Genomic DNA, 21,755 nt, shown 5'->3' on the forward strand with positions numbered 1-21,755 from the left:
TTACAGCTGAACCCCACCCTGGTGAAGTTAATGTGTCTTGTATTAAAGCCTGTATCACATTCAAGGAAAAAGTGATACATAACTGTAGCTTGATCCAAGATTATGGGCTTGAATTAAAGAGGTCCAATAAACACTTCATAGAAGCTTGTTCGTATTATTTCTTCTACGGCTTCTCCATCTTTTGTACAAACAGAAGACTGCAGATTCTGTGCAAGGGAGACGGTGTATCTGGCAGAAGAGATAGGGGCTTTTTCCTAGGATCTGAACTGTCATGAAGCTCAAAAGCAACATTGACTGTAAAAGTCATTATTTTCTACAATGAGTCAGTATTTTGGCTGGTTAATATGATAAACAAAATGTCTGACAAAGAATGCCACTTCTGTTGTAACAAAAAATGTAACATCCAAAGAATATCCTTTAAAGATGTCCTATTTATTATTGAAAGTAACTTGCATATGCTAGAACTAAAGTATGACAAATATAGTGTAATCCCCGGGAATAAGCACACATCTGTGTAGCTTCCACCATAGAAGTACTTATATCCTGAGCAGGATAGCCTGATTTTTATCTCTTGCTGTTTAAACCAACTGAACTCCTTTCTTTTGCTGTGAAGGAAAGACTGACGTATCTCAAATGTGCTTCTGTAAGGTTAGGTTATCTGTCCTGGAAAGCCAAGTTGTTGGTTGGTTTTCTGGAAGCTTGAGACCCCCTTTGCCAAGATACATTGCAGTAATTGATCTCCCATAGGTTCCCATATACAACTGCATGTAAATGCGTCTTGTAAATAAAGGGGAAATAAATCATTCTTGCTGTCTGTCTTGAACACCTTCTCAGGCCCTGGAGGACCGTCCAAGTTCCTTGTTGGTAGATCAAGGTGACAGCAGCAGTCCATCCTTCAACCCTTCAGATAACTCCCTTCTCTCTTCCTCATCACCCATAGATGAGATGGAAGAAAGGAAATCCAGCTCCTTAAAAAGACGACAGTAAGACCACATTTTTAGTCCTTTTTTGACAATGTTTTGAAAAGATAAATGAAGTGTTTTAAAAATGTCCATTTTGAACTGGCAGCAGAAACTGTTAATCTGGAAGGGGAGGACTTGTGTTAGGTGTCAAGCATGCAGTCACGTTATGCAAAGAAAAAAAATTTTCTTGAACAGTCATAGTCTCAATTTCCTGTGATTTTTAATTTTAGTTATATCTGTGTTTGACTTTTGTCACATGTCAGTCTCAGTTATGCAGGAAGATGCTGATCTTTAAATGGTTAGAGGGTGATTAGGCTTCAAAAAACTGGTCGTTCCCCTTGTTCTGTTCCACTGCACTCTTAATTCCTTTATGTAATAGTAAGCTGTTACCATGGTAGAACAAAAACATGCCTGGTTTCAAAATTATTTAAATCTGTGGGTAGAAATAACAGTTCATATACTTATGAGTCTCCAGACCAGAGACGTAATAGCATTTTATTTTAAACAACAGTTAAATGTTTAATTTTAATGACACGTGTAAGAAAACATTTGACTTTAGATAAACAGAAGTAAGCCTGCTCTGGTTCCAAAGTCAAAGCAGCATCTTGCTTAGAAAGAATGTGCATTAATTCTTCCATTTTAGCTCTGCTTATCAAACGTATCTGACTGCAAATGTCTGAAAAGCCGTATGCCATTAATCCTCTCTAAGAATCTGTTTCATTTTTTTAATGAAATATGTGTTCATCATTTTCTTTCCATTGTAGCTATGTCTTACAGGAATTAGTGGAGACAGAGCGAGATTATGTACGAGATCTGGGCTATGTAGTTGAGGTATGATGTTTTTCATTCTCTCTTCCCCCCCAGCCTGAACCTCACGGTTTTTTCAAAACAAAACACAGGAAGAAACTGAAAATGTGAATGCATTCTGAGTTTTCCTTCCTGCAGGCTTTTAATATATTAGAAATACTGCATCAGATCTCATTCCTTTTTTTTTTCCTGTTATTGTGTGCACCTTATTGTTCTTCTGAGGAGTGTAGTTAGTTTTTTTTTTAAATAGTGGCCTAATAGTAGCTTCAACTAGATGGTTTTATTTAGCACAACTAAATTCAAAAAAGCATTGTAACTCCGCAGGTAGAGGAACTGTCCTGGATTTGAACGACTTGCTTCCTCTCCTACTGCTAGGCTTCTCTTAGACTTCCTAGTTTCCCCTTCTGTAAAATGAAATAGCATCACACATCTCCCTTCAGTCTTCAGCTACCAACAAAATGCATTTGGAAGTGTAGAGAGAATGAGCATGACAGTGAATTTTGGCCTAACAAGGTTCAGTTCTTAAACTCTGTTTTAACAGGAGGGAGGGAAAGAAAGATCGGCATTGTGATAGTCTTTTTACAGTATTTAAAGGGTGCGTTAGGAGGCTATGAACAGATGTATTTTTGTAACTAACAAAATAATTCCTGATGAAAATGCTAGACATCGAGACATAAACCTTGCAACTAAACCCAGACCTGGCTAATTAGGAATATAAGTGTTATAAAAAAATAAAAGGAATAGAGTTGCATGAATACTACAAAATTCAAAAAGAGTCCCAGCTCTAACTATGTGATAGAATTGCAGTGAGACGAGTGTATATATACACCAAAAAAGAGAAGACAGGACTATGGGAAAACGTAAAAGGAACTTCATTGCAGTCAGAATGCTTGCTAATAGAATTTATGTTCAATTTTTTTGGTGTTCAGTTTGCTCATACCGCAAGTAGTAGCCCATGCAATGCACTCCCATATGCAGTGCAGCTGCTTTCTTCCTCAGCGCACTTTGGTGCAGGGTTAATGTGGATGACTGAAATAAGAAACACTGAGCAAAGGAGCGCAGAAAGCCAGGTCAGTAGCTCTGACTTGTACTTGGTAACAGCCCTACCTGGCAAAGCATTGCAGCTGCTTCATACAATAAGGAGAAGGGCTGTAGAAGTTCCCTCTGTGCTTTGAGCCTGTTCACGCAGGCTAAATAAGCTAGAGTGAATCTGTCTTACTAGCACTGGGCAGTGGTGTGCAGACAACCTCAAGCCAATTTGTGATATTTTGTGTCGATGCTCTGTGTTAATGATGTGTTACAGAGCAGTTTTTTGGTTTGTGTCCCAAACAAGCTGTTGTCATGGGCAATTTGGAAAGCTTCTGGGAAAAGGAGGATTAAAAGACAACTCACCTTTTTTAAGTTAAAATGTTCACGGTGAATTTCCTTGGACTGTTGCAGGGTTATATGGCACTTATGAAGGAAGATGGCGTACCTGATGACATGAAAGGCAAAGACAAGATTGTATTTGGAAACATTCACCAGATTTATGACTGGCACAGAGAGTATGTATTAACTTGAAAAAACAATTCTGCCTAAAAAATACTAGATTGACTTTAAGAAATTAATTTTTTTTCCTCAAATATTCAGATACAAGGTAAATACAGTTGGTCTTGTGCTTTGAGTTGTAGATACTGTAGATTCACCTTACAAATGTTGGTATGAAGATTTGCTTTAAACAAGGATGCTTATATATACCAAGTGCTTCAACTGAGAATCTATAGTATGGATAGTATTATATATGGAAGTTTGTACGTTGTTTGAGGCTTTGTTTTCAAAAACGTTTTCTCTAAGAATACAGGCTAAAGAATTTGTTAGGGGTTAGCATGGCAGTATGGGCACCTCAGGCACTCAGACTAGGAAGGAGAAAAGTTTCAATCAATATATGAAATGAAAGAATTTTATTAATGAGCACCAGTATTTTTTCATCTTGGCATGGATTCAGTGTGTCCTTTTGGAAATCTATATTAAAATATTACACTGTTGACATTGTCATTTTGGACATACATTAATATCCAGACCTGCTGATAGGGGACACAAAGTGGACCTTGCAGTAAGACCACTTTGCCTTGCAATCACCTGTTGCTACAGTGTGTGCTATCAGAAAAAAAGTGCTATTCTCTTTATGTTCAGCTTCTTTTTAGGAGAGTTGGAGAAGTGCCTTGAAGATCCAGAAAAGCTGGGATCCCTGTTTGTTAAGCATGTAAGTGCAAATGTTGTCTTTGGCAAACCCCTATTGCTGCTACTGACCAACATGTTTTGTTTGATTATTAAGGATTTATCTATGGTACAACACAGTTAAGAAAGTGCCGTAAAATATTCCTCTCTGCAGGAGGTGGAGAGAGAGGTTATAAGAGCTTATTAATAGACTAAGTAAATAATCTAGGTTTTGTTTCCAATATCTTCCTGTGGAGAGGAAATATGAATGTGGGCCCTGTTTCTCAATTCAGTTCCAGTTCTGTGCGAGAAAATTGTCATTTCATATGACCAGATACACCTGTCTTCTAATCCCAGGTATCCATGCGGTACCATGGAACATAGGAACCAAAAATAGGAAAGCAGCTCATTCTTCCTACTGATTTCAGTGCATTCTAGTGCTGTATCCTTTCCCTTTCTGAGAATCACAGCAGTGGCTGAGGTTCCTCCCTCTTCACTTAGGGAAGGAATTGAGAGTGCCAGAAATTCATGATGTTTAATTTTAGTCCAACACAGTACCCTTTATAGCTTTATACAACTCCCTGTTTTTCCACTTTTCATTTATTTATTAAAAGGAATGACCCTGTGATACATGTGGATATTATAACACTTTGGAAGGAAATTGGATGAACTAGTTATCTAGAAACTAGATATCAAAATTCAGGACACATCAGACATGCCACTAATCAGTCATTTTGGTGTCTGTTTGTGTAGAAATACAATTTAATATCTGTTTGAGATGAAGCCTCACCATACTCCAAATCACACAAGACAGCAGAAGGGAAACTTGCCTACTAAATATGATCATTTGCACAAGTGTGCAAAGACTGAAGACGGACTGGATTAAAGCAGATTTAACGGGTTTCAGATTTTCCCTGCAGTCTGTGTTTGAAGTCAATACCAGGGTAGCAAAAGAGAACAGAATGAAACATTAATGGAACAGTAACACTGGAAGCCAGGCCTAATTCCTGGACTAATGATGAGGAACGAGCTGTTTCATTTCTGAAGGATTATTATTATTAGAAAAAAGGGGGGGGAGGGGCATGGGAAGAGGGGAGAATTCTGGCACTGGTAAAATGAGAAACCTGAAGGGAGTGACTCTCCCTGTTTCTGATTGCTGTTTTAGTTTCTCTTGGTATATTTGTAACTGAGTTGTTTTTGAAAGGCACCCTTACCACTCCAGATGGAAAGGCAAGCTGTGATGCTATTACAACATCCTCTAACAAAACCCTGACTATCAGCTAGAACATGACGATTCAGTTCCTGCTCTTAATCTATGTTCTGTGTCCTTTTCAATCTCCATCTTATTTCTTCCTTTTTTGCTTTCCATTTGTCTTCACTGGTCAGTACTCCATAAGTGTCTGAGCAGCAAAGCCTCTAACAGCAAACCGATCCTAGCAAAATTATAAGGAAGATTTTGGAGTAGGTAGTAGGCGCATATGTTATGTCTGTGTTTCTTAACCAGCAAGGTTGCTAATCAAGAATGAATCTTAAAGGTTGAAGTTATGCGCTCTCTCTTTTTCTTTGTTGCCTTGGTGTTAAAAGCCCATGCACAAAATACAGAATCAGAGTTAAAAAAAATACTAGCACCACCATTTCCAGGCTACAACCACCATTTCCAGGCTACATCACCTACGTCTCCACTAAAACTCCAATAGGGCAGCTAATACTAATTAGAAGACTGAGAGGTTTCTCCTAACTGCTCTGTACAGCTAAACAGGAGGAAGTCATTATTCTAATGTTAGAAGAATAATCAGATTATTAAAATCAAATTAAAAAATGATATTTCAAAGGCTTCATCCATTGCGCTTGCTAAAAGAAAAAGATAACCATTTTCCTACTTCATTTTATTGTGGGACCTGCTGAGCTATCATCTCTAAACACCTGTTGTTCAGGAGTATTTATAACTGTGGCAATTTTCTGACTTGTGTTGCCTTTCTAAAATCATCATGATATTCCCAAAGAAATGTGTTTTCAGTTCTGTAATTTCTGCATATGTAGCTGCCTCTTTTCCTCAAAAGGACCTTTTTAAGTTCATACTTTTGAACAGCTGAACTTCTTAAAATAATACTCCATTTCAATCTGGCATGATTTTTTCTTGATGATGATGTATCATTCTGTATCTTTCTTCTAGGAGAGAAGGTTGCACATGTACATAGTTTACTGCCAAAACAAACCAAAGTCTGAGCACATTGTCTCAGAATACATTGATACGTTTTTTGAGGTAAGTTTCTGAGAGAGGATATATGCAAGGTGAAGGGTGTGTACAAATCATAAGCGTTATCAGATCTGTTGACAAAAAAAAAAAAGGCAGCACATATTGTTGGTACTGTTTTAAATTATAATTTCTTGCAACTTCTGTTCTGATTTCTCAAGTCTGATGCAGGCTCCTAGAGATGTATTGATCTCTAGGGGAAAAAACCAAAAGTTTAGCTATAAGATAGTGATTAATCAGTAGAGTCTCATCCTTACTAGCCCTAGCTCAGGAAGTTAACAGTGCATATTACATGAAGTGGCAATTTTGGATGAGCAAAGATCACTGTCAAAAATAGACTATATACAACCTGTGATTGAAAAATTACATTTCACTCTACAATCTTTTCAAAAAAAGATATGGAAGATGCTTGGAGCGGGGAATGCTTTGGAAACAAAGCTGATACAGGTAAGGGGAAGGACTCTAGCTTTTGCTAACTGAAGATTAGGTTCTGTTCTGACTTTTGCCAATTTCTGCTCTGATAGCCATTAATAGTGATATATCCTGCTGTGTTTCTAACTCAACAAAACAGAACAAAGTTGTTTCTAACTGAAAGAATGAACAAAGAAATGTTTGTTTTACAACCCTCAGGATCTAAAGCAGCGCCTGGGCCACAGACTTCAGCTCACGGACCTGCTAATAAAACCTGTGCAGAGAATTATGAAATACCAGCTGTTACTAAAGGTAAAGTGATGTTGAGATGAATGATTTAATATATGTGTTAACAGATATGATTTCTTTTTTAAATATTGCTGATGCTTTTCCACCCTCCTCCCAAACAGAACGCAGATTTGTAAGCAATGTAACATGATTATTTTCTGAGCATATTGAGATAGTTATAAAAATTGCAGTAAATAGCTTGGGCAGAATTTTGCTTTTTTTTTTTTAAACAGTTAAAGACCAAATGAGCTCAAGTCAGTGACATGGAAATGTTTAGAATTTGTACCAATGTCATATGAAGGGGACAGGGATCTCCGAACTGTTTTCAGATGTAAATGTGACATGAGTTGTTGGGACTCATCCCAACTTTTTCAACTACATCTGCAACCATTTTAATATCGCATAAATGTTTACTGAAGAGCAACCCTGTGTATCACAGAGGTCATTGCCTTAATGACCTCTTGTATGATCTAAATCAAAAATAGTGAATAAATCTTAAAAAATAAGAGCAGGAAAGAACTGCAGCAAGAAAATTTTTTCTGTGTGTCTTCTGTAGTCCATCATTCTCTGCCAGAGCATAGCAAATGCAGATTTTTCTAAGATTTCTTGTTGCTGATTAATGAGAAAAGACTCATATTATTGTTTTTTTCCTTTTTCAGGACTTCCTCAAATATTCTAAAAAAGCTAACCTTGACACAACAGAACTAGAGGTACTTGAGACGTTTTTTCTTAGTGACTTGAATGCTCTTTACTCTAAACTTCTCATTTTGACATAGAGTTGCTTTCCTTTTCTGATCTTCCTGAGAATGTGATTACGATAAGTGTTTACTTTTCGCATTTCTGTTCTAAAGCAACCATAGCAAATGAAACAAAATTTTATCCTGCTAACTCATTCGGAAAATAAAGCTTTGACTTTTTATTTATCTTGAACAGAGAGCCGTAGAGGTCATGTGTATAGTACCAAAACGGTGTAATGACATGATGAATGTTGGCCGCCTGCAAGGATTTGATGTAAGTTGGCTGGGGTTTTGCTTAGAGTTTTTGTCAAGTTCTCCAGAAATTAACCATTAATGTTGTGGGGAGAGTTGGGGGGAGAAATGAGGTAGGGTGCTCTCTCACAATCTGGTTAGCTGGTGCAAAAAACAGTGAATGAAAAATCAAGTCTTAGCCCTGCCAAGGACTTCTTCCTGGGAAGCTTTACCAGTTGTGTCAGTCACACTAGGTAAGTCCTTCTGCAAAATCTAGGAAGCACTGGTGTTACTACAGTTCCATTATTGACTAATGACTTGCAAAATAGTGAAGTAATCAGTTATCAGCAGGTGAGCAGACCTGACTTCAGCAGCGTAGGCAAAGGAGGAGTTGCTAAGGTCAGTAAAGTACCCGAGGCAACTGTAGCCCTTCTCCTTGTTTTGCTAAGTCCAGAAGAGTTGGAAATTGGCTATTGAAGCAGTATGCATCAGCCAGGCTATAGTCGCGTGCTCTACTTGCAAAGCCCTTTCTGCTCTTTGATGCAGGTATGAACTCGAATTCTTCCCCTTTTCAGCACCCTGGAAGACATTAGAGGAATATATGAGTTACTGTGTTGGGGGCGGCAGGGAAGGAATTATTGAGACTAGAGAGATGAAAGCCTCACTGTTACTAAGCCTTAACTCCCTTTTTTTTTTTTGGGGGGGGGGGGGGGTGTGGGGGGGGGGGGGGGGGTGTCTTTATTTTGTTTGTTTTTTGAGAAGGGGAATAAGAATGTCTTGTGTATAGGAGAATCAATGAATATATAATGGTCAGTGACACTCAGAAATTGGGAAATACACAAAGCTATTTTGGCATGAGCATCTGCTCAAAAAGGTTGATTGGGGAAAGAAATGAAGAATTGCACTAAATGTGTTTCCGCTTGCCTCTGTGTTTAGGGTAAAATTGTAGCCCAGGGTAAGCTCCTGCTCCAGGACACATTCTTGGTTACAGACCAGGACACGGGACTTCTGCCACGCTGCAAGGAGAGACGGGTCTTCCTGTTTGAGCAGATAGTCATTTTCAGTGAGCTGCTAGATAAAAAGAAAGGTTTCTCCATGCCCGGATTCTTGTTTAAAAACAGTATCAAGGTAACTGTCGTGCGTGAGTCTTTGTGTCCCCTGCACAAACTCTGCTAAGGTAACAGTTTCTGATTCAGTGTGGAGTCACTAGTGACATCTAGATGTGCAATCATAAAGCACAGTGATGTGTCAGTCATTTCCTGAAATTACTTCCTACCAAATTTGTGCTCACTCTGATGATAAATGGAAATCTTTGTATTTATCTTGCACATGGGAACCATTATCACTGATGCTTCCCATGTGAAGCATACCAAAACCGGTGTTCTTGTACAAAGCTGGACAAGTATTCACAAAGAGTTTAGTCTTCAGCTCTGTGCTGTGTGTACACCACATTGCAAAGGCATTGCAAATAAAGGTAATAACTCTTTACCTATCCCTTCTTTTGAGTTTCAGCTGAAATCAGTCCAAATGTCTAGGTAACATCTGTAAATAGTGCCACCTTCTCAGCTCTTCTACAAGCAAATCCCTCAAACAAAAAGTGTTTGCTCCCACTTCAAACCTTCTCTGAAACAAAAACCGTTGATACTAGTGCCCACCAGCCCTCCCGGTGAAGCGTCTTGCGTGGACCCTACTTCCGTTAATTCGGCTCAGTGCTGTGCCTGCCAGCTGAGCATCCTGTTCAGCGCTGGCTGGACAGCCTATTCCAAGGCATTGCTGTCTCTGCAGCAGAAGCCTTTGGTGTGGGCCAGTGGTAGAGCTCCACAGTGGGCTCAACATTTTAAATAACATGAATGGAGAGTGAGGGCCAATGGGGAACATTGGGCCGTACTGACCAGTTGGAGATTGTTCAGGCACAGTGTGTCAGTAAGCTGTACACTAATCCTTAGTTTACTGTAATCCTTCACTTCATGGTATTATTTTACTGAAGGAAAGGATGGTCATGATTTGAAGATCTGACTCTGAGCTCCTAAGTAAGAGATTTCAGAGGTATGTTTCTCATAAAATACATGAAGTAAATTATCTTTTTTTTTTCATGAAGGTGAGTTGCCTTTCCCTGGAGGAAAATGTGGACAGCGATCCATGTAAATTTGCACTAACATCAAGAACGGGCGATGTCACGGAGACCTTTATTTTGCATTCTGCCAGTCCAGGAGTCCGCCAGTTATGGATCCATGAAATTAACCAAATTTTGGAAAACCAGCGCAACTTTTTAAATGGTAAATGATTTCCTCTCACTGAAAGTTCATAATTGAACGACTTCTCTCTCATCTGTTGTTTCTTGGCTTTGAAATGTTTTGCAAGTTTCCTTTTTCTTGAGCTAATACAGAACAGTTGGGGGATATGTGCTGCATTTCTGCTTTAGAACAGATGCTAGCATTTATTATGAGAGCGGTAGTCTGAATTTACATGGTGTTCTCTTCGTGAAATTTTCCAAATGTTTTGTAGGAGTGAATCAAGATTGGCACCATCCGTTGAGATGGAGAGCTTGTGTACCCCTTTTAATTGAATGCAAGCCTTTAAAGGCTAAACCCAAGCAAATTTTAAGCATCTATTCAGAATACGTTTTGCTTGTGTTATTTTGGTGGCCATTGTCACATCTTACTGTGGCAACAACATTGATATTCTGCAGGAGAAAAGTAGAAGACGGTAGTGTCTGCTGTGACACTAGAAGGTTCTTGCTGTATTTTTTTATCCATCGGTTGTTGCCACAGTCTAGATTTTTTTTTTTTTTAAAGAGTTGTAATGGATGGAACAACGAGCTGAGAATTCAGTCACACCTGTTTTTTCCCAGCTTGGCTGCTGACTGACAATGTGATCCTAGAGGAAAACATTTCTCCCTGGTTTCAGATTTTTCATCTTTAATAGCGGTACCTACAACAGGTCATGAAGGTGTGATATAGACAAATGACTTAAGGTCTACGGCATGACCAGCATTGCTAAGGGGATTTATCTTACTTGAACAGCACTCCCCTTTTGCCAGTAAGCATGTCTGCTTTAAATTGTTCCTGTTCCATTTCCTGCCCTCCTTTCCCTGATCGCCTCCCCTCCCACCCCCATTACAGCCTTGACATCCCCAATCGAGTACCAGAGGAATCACAGCAGTGGTGGAGGCGGCAGCGGGAGCAGCAGCGGTAACAGCAGTGGCCCCAGCAGCTGTAGTGGCATCCCCAGCCCCAGCCGTAGCCGGCCATCCCGGATCCCCCAGCCTGTCAGACACCATTCCCCAGTCCTGGTCTCCTCTGCAGCCTCGGCCCAAGCAGAGGCAGACAAGATGTCAGGTATGTCCATTCACAATCTCTCCCTGCCACACTACACCACCTCCTTAGAAACTGGCCTGAGCCAGCCAGACAGGCACCCTCCCAATGCAGAACCGGACGGTCCTCAGAGAGAAGCTGAGCAGATTCCCAAGATGAAAGTTATTGAAAGTCCCAGGAAGACAGCGGGAAACATTTCTGGCTCAGCTGATGGAGCCCAGAAAGACTCACGTGGAAGCTCAGAGGACAGTCGCTCAAGAAACAGCATAGGATCACTGACGCTTGGGAAGCCAAGGCCAGGAGCCATCTCACCAATGAACTCTCCTCTCTCCACGACTTTCCCTTCTCCTTTTGGCAAAGAAACCTTTCCACCCAGCAGCCCCCTGCAGAAGGGCTCCTTTTGGAGCTCCATCCCAGCATCCCCCGCCAGCCGCCCTGGCTCCTTCACTTTCCCTGGGGACAATGACTCCCGAGCACATGCTCCTCGACCAGCGAGCAGTCAGTTCACTCCACCCAGAGTAATGGGGTAAGAGCGGAGCACCTCTGTCCTGCGAGCTCTTCTAAAACCTTCCCATGCTCCCTTTCTGTGCGTTACCATCACTCTCCGTACTAACTTCTGGCTCTCCAGTGCTGTACTGCTCTGAAATAATCAACTGTTCGAATATCTTCTGCACATTAAAAAACCCAAAATTATCTACCTCTCTGTGTGTGTATACATACAAACATGGATATGTATACAGACACAAAAGCAACAGGACACAGACCGCATGAGCACATGCTCCTCGACCAGCGAGCAGTCAGTTCACTCCACCCAGAGTAATGGGGTAAGAGCGGAGCACCTCTGTCCTGCGAGCTCTTCTAAAACCTTCCCATGCTCCCTTTCTGTGCGTTACCATCACTCTCCGTACTAACTTCTGGCTCTCCAGTGCTGTACTGCTCTGAAATAATCAACTGTTCGAATATCTTCTGCACATTAAAAAACCCAAAATTATCTACCTCTCTGTGTGTGTATACATACAAACATGGATATGTATACAGACACAAAAGCAACTGCTAACATTAGATGCAATTTCTGCCTCTGCTGAAAACATAGATCACTAGGCTGATACTTACTAACTTGCTCTCCTTGCTTTTTTCGTCTCTAATTTGAAGGCACATAATTAACATGCTGAAGCGTGGCAGCCAGAGCACCTTGGGGTATGCATTGCGGCCAGCACTTAAATCTGACTTTGAGATTTTGGCAGACTGCCTTGGGGCTTTTTTTCCCTTTCACACACAAATCCGCCACCATTGTCCTGTTGAGTTTTAACTTCGTGGAGACATCTACAGTACATTCCCTGGGCTGCTTAATTTTTATTTTTTATTAATTTATTCTTCCCCCCTCGCCTTTCAGCCTTAGTTGATGTACAACATTCTCTTTTTAAACCCTGTGTCTGGTCAAGGAAGCTTCCTGCAATCCACTCAAAATAGGCCAACAAAACCTAGCTAAAATAATCTTCCTTCTACTACAACCAAATCAAATAGCGGCTCCACTTGTCTTTTCTGCTTTGTAAGAAGAACTGGTTTAGGGCATCTGGAGATTCGACCTTTTAGTATGCACTTGGTGTGTTTGTGCGGAAAGCTGGGGTATCAACAGAATCCACATTCTCTGTAATAACGTCCACCAGGAAATGCAACACAGCAATCACAGGGGCATGTGCAAATATAAAGCGAAAATTTCAAGGCACTTGCCGTGGATGTGGTAGGCAGGCTATGGTGCCTTTCTTTTTAAACTCACATTTGATTTTTCTCTTTAAGTGTTGTGTTCACGAACGTTTGTTTTTTCCGCTCTCTCACAAATCGTATGCAATACCAATTTTGCAAATCACCTAACTTGCCGGACGATTTTAAACGCATGCATTTCTTTATAGAACTGTTTAACACAGAGCTTTCTTGACTTCTTAGTTCTTATACTTACTTTTATAATAGCTTCAGAAGAAAAAAATATGCTTTGCATGTATCGTATTTTTATCCCGATCTTCTTTCAGCTTTTCATCTGGTTTAGCTCTGTCTTGTGTTTATCTTCAGTCTAGCAAAATGTGATGATAATATAATATCTGGAATAACTGGAGTATTTCGCAATTACTGCACAGCATGTGAATCAAGATGGTGGTACTTTTTATATGCAGAGACGACTTGCATTAATTGATGTTGTTCGTTAAAAAAAGAGGGAGGGAGAGACAGGATGGCACTGAGTTTTCAAAACACTTGAATTTTGAGACTATCTCAGTAAAGACACCATTGCTTGTTTTTATCTTACTGTAAAACGTAATATCTGAATGCATGCCTTCTGCTTCACAGCTGTGTTTCTTTTAGTTTGGTAATTGAGATGGGTCATAATTCTTCATTTATAACCTCATTTCTAGGCCATACTTTAGCAGGATTTCACACCACATTCAACAGGCTAGAGAAAATGGGTTGCGAAGGTTTATTTTGATTTAACCATTTGTGTGTGTATTTACATGCATATATGGTTAAGGTTGGTTACTTAAGGAAAAGTTACTTCTAAGAAGAAGAAAAAGGAATTGATTTTGCTAGTATTTCAGGAATATAGGAGGAATTTTTTTATATTTTGATTGTAAATCCTCCTCTAATCCCATGATTGAGGTTGGTGATGACCAGCAGAACTTTAAGTAGAAAAACATTAACTGTGCAAGAATAATTACTTCCTTGCAAAGCAAAAGAAAAAGCTATCTTTCTGTGGTGAGAATAAATTCTGATATAAACACATTCACAAGAACGTTTGTCACTTAGTAGTTACCAGACATTTGTTTATTTAAAAGATTTCTCTCTCTTTGTTGAAAATAAGAAATATTCAGAGTTTTATATGATCCTTCAAGATTTAACTATTGAAAAGAAACATTATGTTACAGGAAGGTCAGTCCTGCAGTTATACAAATTCTGCTGCATGCTAAGAAACAGTATGCTCAGGAATAGTGTGTGGGGCAAGGTTTGGGACTTAGGTTGGTTTTGCTACTTCAGCCTTCCCTTCCTCTTCTCCTCTAAGTCTAACAGAAGGAGTTAAAAAAAAACAGCTTTCTCTGAATAGAGTTGGTTTTCATCTAGCTAAAAGAATCTAGCAAGTTGTAATCTTAACTTAAACAATGACTGAAAATGAGGCTGGTTTTTTGGTTCTACTATGCCCAGTTTGCCTGAATCATGGAAGGGGCTTGCTAATAGGAAAAGACCACACAGACAGCCCTGCAAGCCAGACAAAATGACTTCTCCCACTGGAAATACAGTATCTGGAATTAAACATAAATATCCTTTAGTAGAGGTACAATCCAGGATGAGATCTTTCTCTGTGGTAGCATTTGCTTCATCATGGTAATAGGGGAAAAAAGACAGAATGGACTTGACTCCACCCGGTTGAATAAAATAGTTCAGCTAGAATAAAATGTACAGACTCACTGGAAACCCAAGCATCAATGTGCTGCACATGCTATGAATGAGTAATCTGAGACTATTCCTTTCCAAATGTCTTGGTTTCTCAGTAGACTAGCCAGCCAAAACACTCATGGGGAATCACAGACACCAAGAGATGGAGTGACTTGTTCAAGGCCATTAGCAGATTGGAAGAGAACATGGTTTTCCAGGCGCTCAGTGTACCATGCTGTCCACTGACCCCTGCTGCATCTCCTCAACAGTGAGGGGAGAAATATCTGACAGTTCTGAGAAAAAACGGTGACGTTGTTTTAATCCTGTGTGCCAAGCTTTCCACTCACTGCTAGCACATACGTGGTTCTAACGTGTGGTTATGCTATGTAAGCCATAGTAGTCTCCAGCTACAGCTGGGTACTGATTTTCTTCTTCAACTCAGCTACTACTAAGCAATAGTGAACCCTCACTGATAGTGAACTGAAACAGTCTGAAGCAAGAACAGAGATAAAAGATAGGCACACACACATACACGCCTCATGCCACATCATTAATAGGCCATCCACTTCGTTTTTATCTTGTTTCAAGAAGGAAATCAATTATTTCAGGGAATAGGTTGCATAGTCTGATAATAGATTTCACACTCTGTTTATTAACCCTCATATGAGAAATGCATGCAAATGGACCAAATGAGTCTTACTTTTAAAAGATAATAATTTCTAGTGGATTTATGTCCAGGAGAAGGCGTTTTCCTTTGAAAAGTAGCATGACTTTTGATGTACACCTGATCAGCCATAATTAGCTTTCTGCAAATGCTTGGTGAGGAAACGAACAACATTCACGAACACTAGTTGCAAGTTTATGATAAACAGCTAACAACACTCAGCTGTCATAGTCATTAATCAGTTAGGAGTGAGATTTCCAGCTTTATTCTGATAGTTCAGTGGGCCTATTATGCCCAAGAAATGAATAATTTCTTATTTCAGTAATTTACCTCATCCTATGCATTTAAAGGAACAAACCTGATCATACAGATTCAACCAGGGACAAGCCTTGAGGTACCTTGTCGTGTTTTGTGTGCAGAAGGCTGGTGTCTGAGATCTGACAAATAGTGCTAGGAAAGACTATATGTATTTTTCGTTGTTGGAATTTCTGGTCTTCATGAGGTAAAGTCTTGACCTGTTATGATTTTGAAACTGCACCTGTAAGACCATGAAAAACTGTCCTACGTGCTGTACTGTAGTTTTGTTGCCTGATAAAGATGCAAGGTTCAGTGTCTGAGCTTGAAAGGAAGATCAGTTGAGATCAATGTATAAACTGACTCTTAGTTAAAGGAAGTAAACTTTAGTAACAGTAATGGGAATAAATTTCTGCAGCAGCTGTACATGAAGGTATTCAAAGATCAAACTAATTTGTACAAGATAAATAGACACAGGCAGCTCTAAAAGAGAAATCGTAGCTCTCTTCTTTGACTACAGCTTACGTGGATCATGCAGGTAATGGTTGTAATGTAGCAGGCAAAGAACAGCCTGTCTTCTTCACAAACTTTAAACTTGATTCTTTTTTCCTCCCCCTCTTTGTGCTTCCAATTGACACTTGCAGAGTGAAAGTAGCAGCAGTAGCAATATCTCCACCATGCTGGTGACACACGATTACACGGCAGTGAAGGAGGATGAGATAAATGTCTACCAAGGAGAGGTCGTGCAGATTCTAGCCAGCAACCAACAGAACATGTTTTTGGTGTTCAGAGCCGCCACTGATCAGTGCCCCGCAGCCGAGGGCTGGATTCCCGGCTATGTCTTGGGGCATACCAGTGCAGTCATCATTGACAACCCTGATGGAACCATCAAGTGAGTGCCTGGGTGTGTGTAGAAGAGAAGGGGGAAGAAAATTTTCCAATTTAGACAAGGCTTTGAACCTTTTAAACCAGAAGTTGATGTGATCTTTGAGAAATAAATGAACATCAAGCAGAATGAGTACTTGAGAGGTCCCTTAGCAAACTTCAAAATATACGAAAGAGCCCAGAAGCACATATTCCTTATTAAAAAGCTGTAGTAGTGCAATCTTCTGGGAAAAAGTGATGAAATAATACCTGATTTAAGAGCAACAATAGTTACTGGTTTATTTAATAGGAGTTGTCAGGATAGGCACCTTTATTTAGGAAAACAGTCATAAATGTTTGTTTCAAGTGAAATGAGATTTCAGAATGCCTAGATCTCCTCTTTGAGCCACAAACCTATTGAAAATGTCTGGTTGTGCTAGGAAGATCTTTCTCAAATCTGCAATGGGAGAAATTATATCAAAGCTCTTAGCAGTAAAGCTTTATGTAAAGCTTCTATAGGCTGTCTTTGATACGGATTTCATACTGATCATTGCTCAGTTTGATTGACAGTTTGTTTTTTCATCTAGAAAGTGTACCATTCCAGCAACAATTTAAAGAAATACTGAACTACAGACTAATCTTACTAGCTTGCTTACAGTTTTAACCAAGGGTAGTATCCCTTATGGAATACTTAATTTATTTCATTTCAGTATACTTTAATACAATGAAATAACATTTTGGCATACTTTTCAAATGCCATTTGAAACTAGAGAGTATAACACATAACCTGGAGTTGAAAAAAATTGATCAAAGTTTAATGTTCTGTATTCAGGAAGTCAACATCTTGGCACACAGCACTCCGTTTAAGGAAGAAATCTGAGAAAAAAGATAAAGACGGCAAAAGGGAAGGCAAGCTAGAAAATGGTTACCGCAAATCCCGAGAAGGACTTGCCAACAAGGTTTCTGTAAAGGTAAATGTTACAAAGATGTAGTAGTTTCCAAAAGCAGCTGTGTTAGAATTTCTTTAAAAGTAACTTCTGTCAGAATTTCACATGAAGGAATTGGAGGCAACCGTGGTTCTAATGGACAGTGTTTGCCCAGTCTGAAATCGGGAAGAGATAATCTTTGAGCCTGCAAGCGTGATACAGCATAAGGATACTGCAGAAAGAGCGGAGCGGTGCAGAAATTCTGGTGTTCATATGTTTCTTGAATCTTTGTGGGTTGTCATGGTTTAACCTCAGCCGACAACTGAGCACCACACAGCTGCTTGCTCACTCTCCCCCCCGGCCCCGGTGGGATGGGGGAGAGAATTGGAAAAGCACAGGTGAGAAAAACTCGTGGGTTGAGATAAAAACAGTTTAATAATTGAAATAAAATGATAATAATAATATGATAATAATAATTGCTCACCACCCGCCGACCGATGCCCAGCCAGCCAGTCCCCAAGCAGCGGCCCCCCCGGCCAGCTTCCCCCAGTTTATGTACTGAGCATGACGTCACATGGTATGGAATGTCCCTTTGGCCAGTTTGGGTCAGCTGTCCTGGCTGTGCCCCCTCCCAGCTTCTTGTGCACCTCCAACCTTCTCAGTCGGTAGAGCGTGGGAAGCTGAAAAGTCCTTGACTAGTGTAAGCACTGCTTAGCAACAACTAAAACATGGGTGTGTTATCAACATTATTCTCCTCCTAAATCCAAAACACAGCACTGTACCAGCTACTAGGAAGGAAATTAACGCTATCCTAGGCAAAACCAGGACATGGGTACAGCTAACTTTGAACCATCTCTGTACTTTGTTTTCTACCATTCTTTAATTTCTTATAATGTTACAAGGACATTAATTCTTTAATTTCTCCTTTGCAGCTTCTCAATCCCAATTACATTTATGATGGTAAGTTGTTTTAACTTTTAAAAGTCCCAGTGAATATAATTTGATTAGAACATGTTTTACTTTGTTTTAAATTTGCTTGACATGAATTACGTCAGGAACTAAGTGGTTTTTATCAAAATATACATAAGCTCTTTTTGCATAAGGGAGACAGTTAACGAAATGTTGTATTTATTTTTTAATATGCAAGAAACTAATTTTTGTTCACAAGTCCAAAACAACATAAAACACAATGACGATATGACATGTTCAGAAAGATTTGCACTCTGCTGCATTTGCATGGAGACTGTATGGAAGTTGGGCCTTGCTGAATTTGCAGAATAACAGGGCCAGGAATTGGAGACCACTTGCTTCATTTTTAACCTTGCACCCTAGGGAACATTCAGGGCCTGTTCAGTGCAGAGGCTGATCAGGACAAAGATAGTGGCCCTCTGGGGTCAGAGCCAAACTGGGTTTTTATCTTAATAAACAGAACCAAACTTTTTGAGCTTTATGCAAAATGGGAAACCACTACAGTGCCTCAGTGGATGAGTGAGGTGTTTTGCAAACTTAGCTGGATACAAAGATAGCCTAGCTGAGGACGTCCTTAAATACTTTTCACTGTAGGGTTTCCTCAGCTTGCCATAAACAGGGTGTTTGGTTCACCATGGTAGGCTTCAGGGTTAACCGTGGCATAGCAGTAGTGTTGTGTCCAAGTTCATGCAGAGAAAAATTCACTAGATCTGCAGATCCCCGTCAAGTGGCCTAACCATGGATGTGCTCCAAGGGTAGAGGGGTAGATACACCTTGGAAATTTAAAGTACCATACTACTTTGTCTAATAGCAAAGAGAGTGTGCAAGGAATAGAAAAGCAAATTGGTTAACTTCAATTGGCCTAATGCCATTAATTTTCTTTTTCCAGTTCCCCCAGAGTTTATAATACCATTGAGTGAGGTAACATGTGAGACAGGAGAGACCATCGTGCTTAGGTGTAAAGTCTGTGGTCGCCCCAAGGCTTCAGTTACTTGGAAAGGTCCTGATCATAACACACTGAGCAATGACGGTCATCACAGCATTTCGTACAGGTACGAAAATTGAACTTTATGTAATGTTCAACAGGAACTGCTGAAACTGTTATATTTTCTATTTGCACCCTTGGTGCAGGATAGCTTTTGGCTTTGAGGCATAAAGATAGGGTTGCCCTCAGACAGAAATATTTCACAGCTGGGATTTTCTGGAGATGTTGTGTAACTTCTGTGTATGGGTGGGGTACCGAAATGTCATATTCAGCTGATTTTTAAAAACGAAAGAAAATTCGGCTGGTACTTCTGATTAGCTATTGCAGAAGCCATTGTGGTTCTGTCACGCTTACCTAGTGCTTGAACCAGAACAGTATGTTGTGACATGCCAGTGCTGTGACATGCCATCTGCCAACCGCTTATTTCCATTAGTAGCATTACCATCATTTTTGAGGCAAATGACTGCTTTCAGATCACACTACGGTATTTTGCAAAGAAAAGCCTCTGGTTCCTACTGACCTGGCAATGTCACTGTCTTCATTGTTGAAGCACAGAAGTTAACATTTTTGTCTGGTTTTAGCTTTGCTGTGATAGAACTTAACAGACTAACTGGGAACTCAAACACCTAACTAATAAGAGAAATTGCTGTATTTTGGAATGTGAAACTGCGTGTTAGAATTTTTTTTTTCCTGAAAATGCATTCTTTTATATACAGAAAATGTTGTTTAATGAGTAACTTCGGTGCGAAGAAATGTCTTGTTTATGAATTATGCTCTTAATTCAGAAGGGGGTGTGTGTGAAAACTTTCCTCAATAATAGATAGAAGAGTATGTCATCTTCTTAGAGGTTGTGTGGTATAGCCCAGCTTACCTGCAAACTTGATGGCATGTTATACTGTTCTTTTTTACCTCCTGCTGCTTTTTCCTTTTCACTGGGTATAATTTTTTTTATGGGAGACAGAGGCGTTATGGCAGCTCTGCTACTGCATCCAGGACCATTGCGAGAGATGAGTAAGAGTTAGATTCACTAGGTTTAATTTACTGTGATCCATTACTGTTACAGAATTATATTCAGTAAATCATGTTGGCTGTGAATGACAGATTTTTAGAAATAATAATCATTAAATGTTCTTTGAGCTGGGGGAGGGGGGGTCATCTTCCTGTGTTCCTAAAATTTACATTCATTTTTTTTCCCTGAAATTAATCATGTGGTAAAGACTGTGACAAACAGTTTTTGGTTCAGTCAGTCAAATGACTTGCAGTAACTGGGATGAATCCAGATGAAAACAATGATAGAAAATCTTGAAAATATGCCCTATTGTGAAAGAATGACACAATGTTAGTGTTGTTTTGAGCCTAGAGGTGAAAAGTGTAGGGAGGACTTGCCAAGTATTCACATTTGTAAGAGACTTCTGCAAATAGAATTATCTGCTGTTCGTGTCCATGGCAGATGGTCAAAAAAGTACTAGACAAGAATTGCACAGAAGAACAGTTAAGTAGCCATTTGAAGACAAACCATCAAACAAAAAGGGTGGTTGCGCAGTGAGAAAGATTAAGGAAGAATCTGCAAAATCCTTTTCCTGTGGTCTTACATAGCTTATTGCTGTTTCTGCCCTGGAGCAGAGGGAAAACTTAAGTCTTCAGTTTCCTCCCATCCTCATTCTTCCAGATTCTGAGGTCTCCAAAAGTGTGTGCCTTTTGTATTGAAGGTGGAGCCCTCTCTTACAAGGGATGAATGTTCTGAAAGTACAGATGTTAGATCAGCTTCTATATGCTGGGAGTCAGGAATGGAAACTAACCTTTTGGAAAGAACAATGATGGATGGTTGTCTCAATACGGCTTCTCACAATTTGAAGGAAGTCGGGGAAGCAGGAAGAAACAGGGGAACCACTTGATTTTTCAAACATGATGGAGCCTAGGACATGCTGAGACAGAGTGTCAGTGAGGATGTTTTTCTAATAGTCTGTAGGACATTCCAAGAGACTTGATGGACACAAAGTGCTCAAATTCTGGTAGACGCTTCTGAAATGGCAGGGGCAGCGTTCGTAATGTTTGTCCAGAGAGAGATAGGGGCTAGAGAATAACAAATATTAACAGCATCAATCTAACTTTGTCTGATTTCCATAATTTAAGGTCTGTAAAATGAATATAAAGTTAATGGATGCCATTGTGTTTCCCAGTGACTTAGGAGAGGCTTCACTGAAAATCATTGGCGTCACTGCAGAAGACGATGGTACCTATACATGTATAGCTGCAAACGATATGGGTTCGGTTTCATCTTCCGCCAGTCTACGAGTTTTAGGTAGGCCTGTCTCTTTGCTTTTTTTATCTAATTACGTTCAAGGTGTCTGGTACCCATAGTACAGGAAAAAGAAAAGCCTGGCTCTTGGGCATCCTTCTATTAAAGGAGTATTATAACAAAATTTTTCACTTGTG

At 39.8% G+C, this 21,755-nt stretch overlaps 1 protein-coding gene across 1 annotated transcript in view; it reads left to right on the forward strand.

Moving 5' to 3' along the window:
- TRIO (trio Rho guanine nucleotide exchange factor) overlaps nt 1–21,755 on the forward strand; it is a 183,943-nt gene that overhangs the window by 154,933 nt on the left and 7,255 nt on the right. The window contains exons 38-54 of the mRNA XM_009325001.1: nt 835–983; nt 1,727–1,793; nt 3,210–3,313; nt 3,942–4,011; nt 6,139–6,228; nt 6,850–6,942; nt 7,578–7,628; nt 7,852–7,929; nt 8,823–9,014; nt 9,985–10,162; nt 11,009–11,718; nt 11,941–12,024; nt 16,220–16,467; nt 17,272–17,410; nt 18,298–18,325; nt 19,224–19,386; nt 21,500–21,621. Coding sequence (XP_009323276.1) covers nt 835–983; nt 1,727–1,793; nt 3,210–3,313; nt 3,942–4,011; nt 6,139–6,228; nt 6,850–6,942; nt 7,578–7,628; nt 7,852–7,929; nt 8,823–9,014; nt 9,985–10,162; nt 11,009–11,718; nt 11,941–12,024; nt 16,220–16,467; nt 17,272–17,410; nt 18,298–18,325; nt 19,224–19,386; nt 21,500–21,621 — 2,566 coding nt within the window. The remainder of the gene's footprint in view (nt 1–834; nt 984–1,726; nt 1,794–3,209; nt 3,314–3,941; nt 4,012–6,138; nt 6,229–6,849; nt 6,943–7,577; nt 7,629–7,851; nt 7,930–8,822; nt 9,015–9,984; nt 10,163–11,008; nt 11,719–11,940; nt 12,025–16,219; nt 16,468–17,271; nt 17,411–18,297; nt 18,326–19,223; nt 19,387–21,499; nt 21,622–21,755) is intronic.

The sequence above is a fragment of the Pygoscelis adeliae genome, unplaced genomic scaffold (assembly GCF_000699105.1).
Source record: "Pygoscelis adeliae isolate BGI_AS28 unplaced genomic scaffold, ASM69910v1 Scaffold86, whole genome shotgun sequence".
Lineage (NCBI taxonomy): Eukaryota > Metazoa > Chordata > Aves > Sphenisciformes > Spheniscidae > Pygoscelis > Pygoscelis adeliae.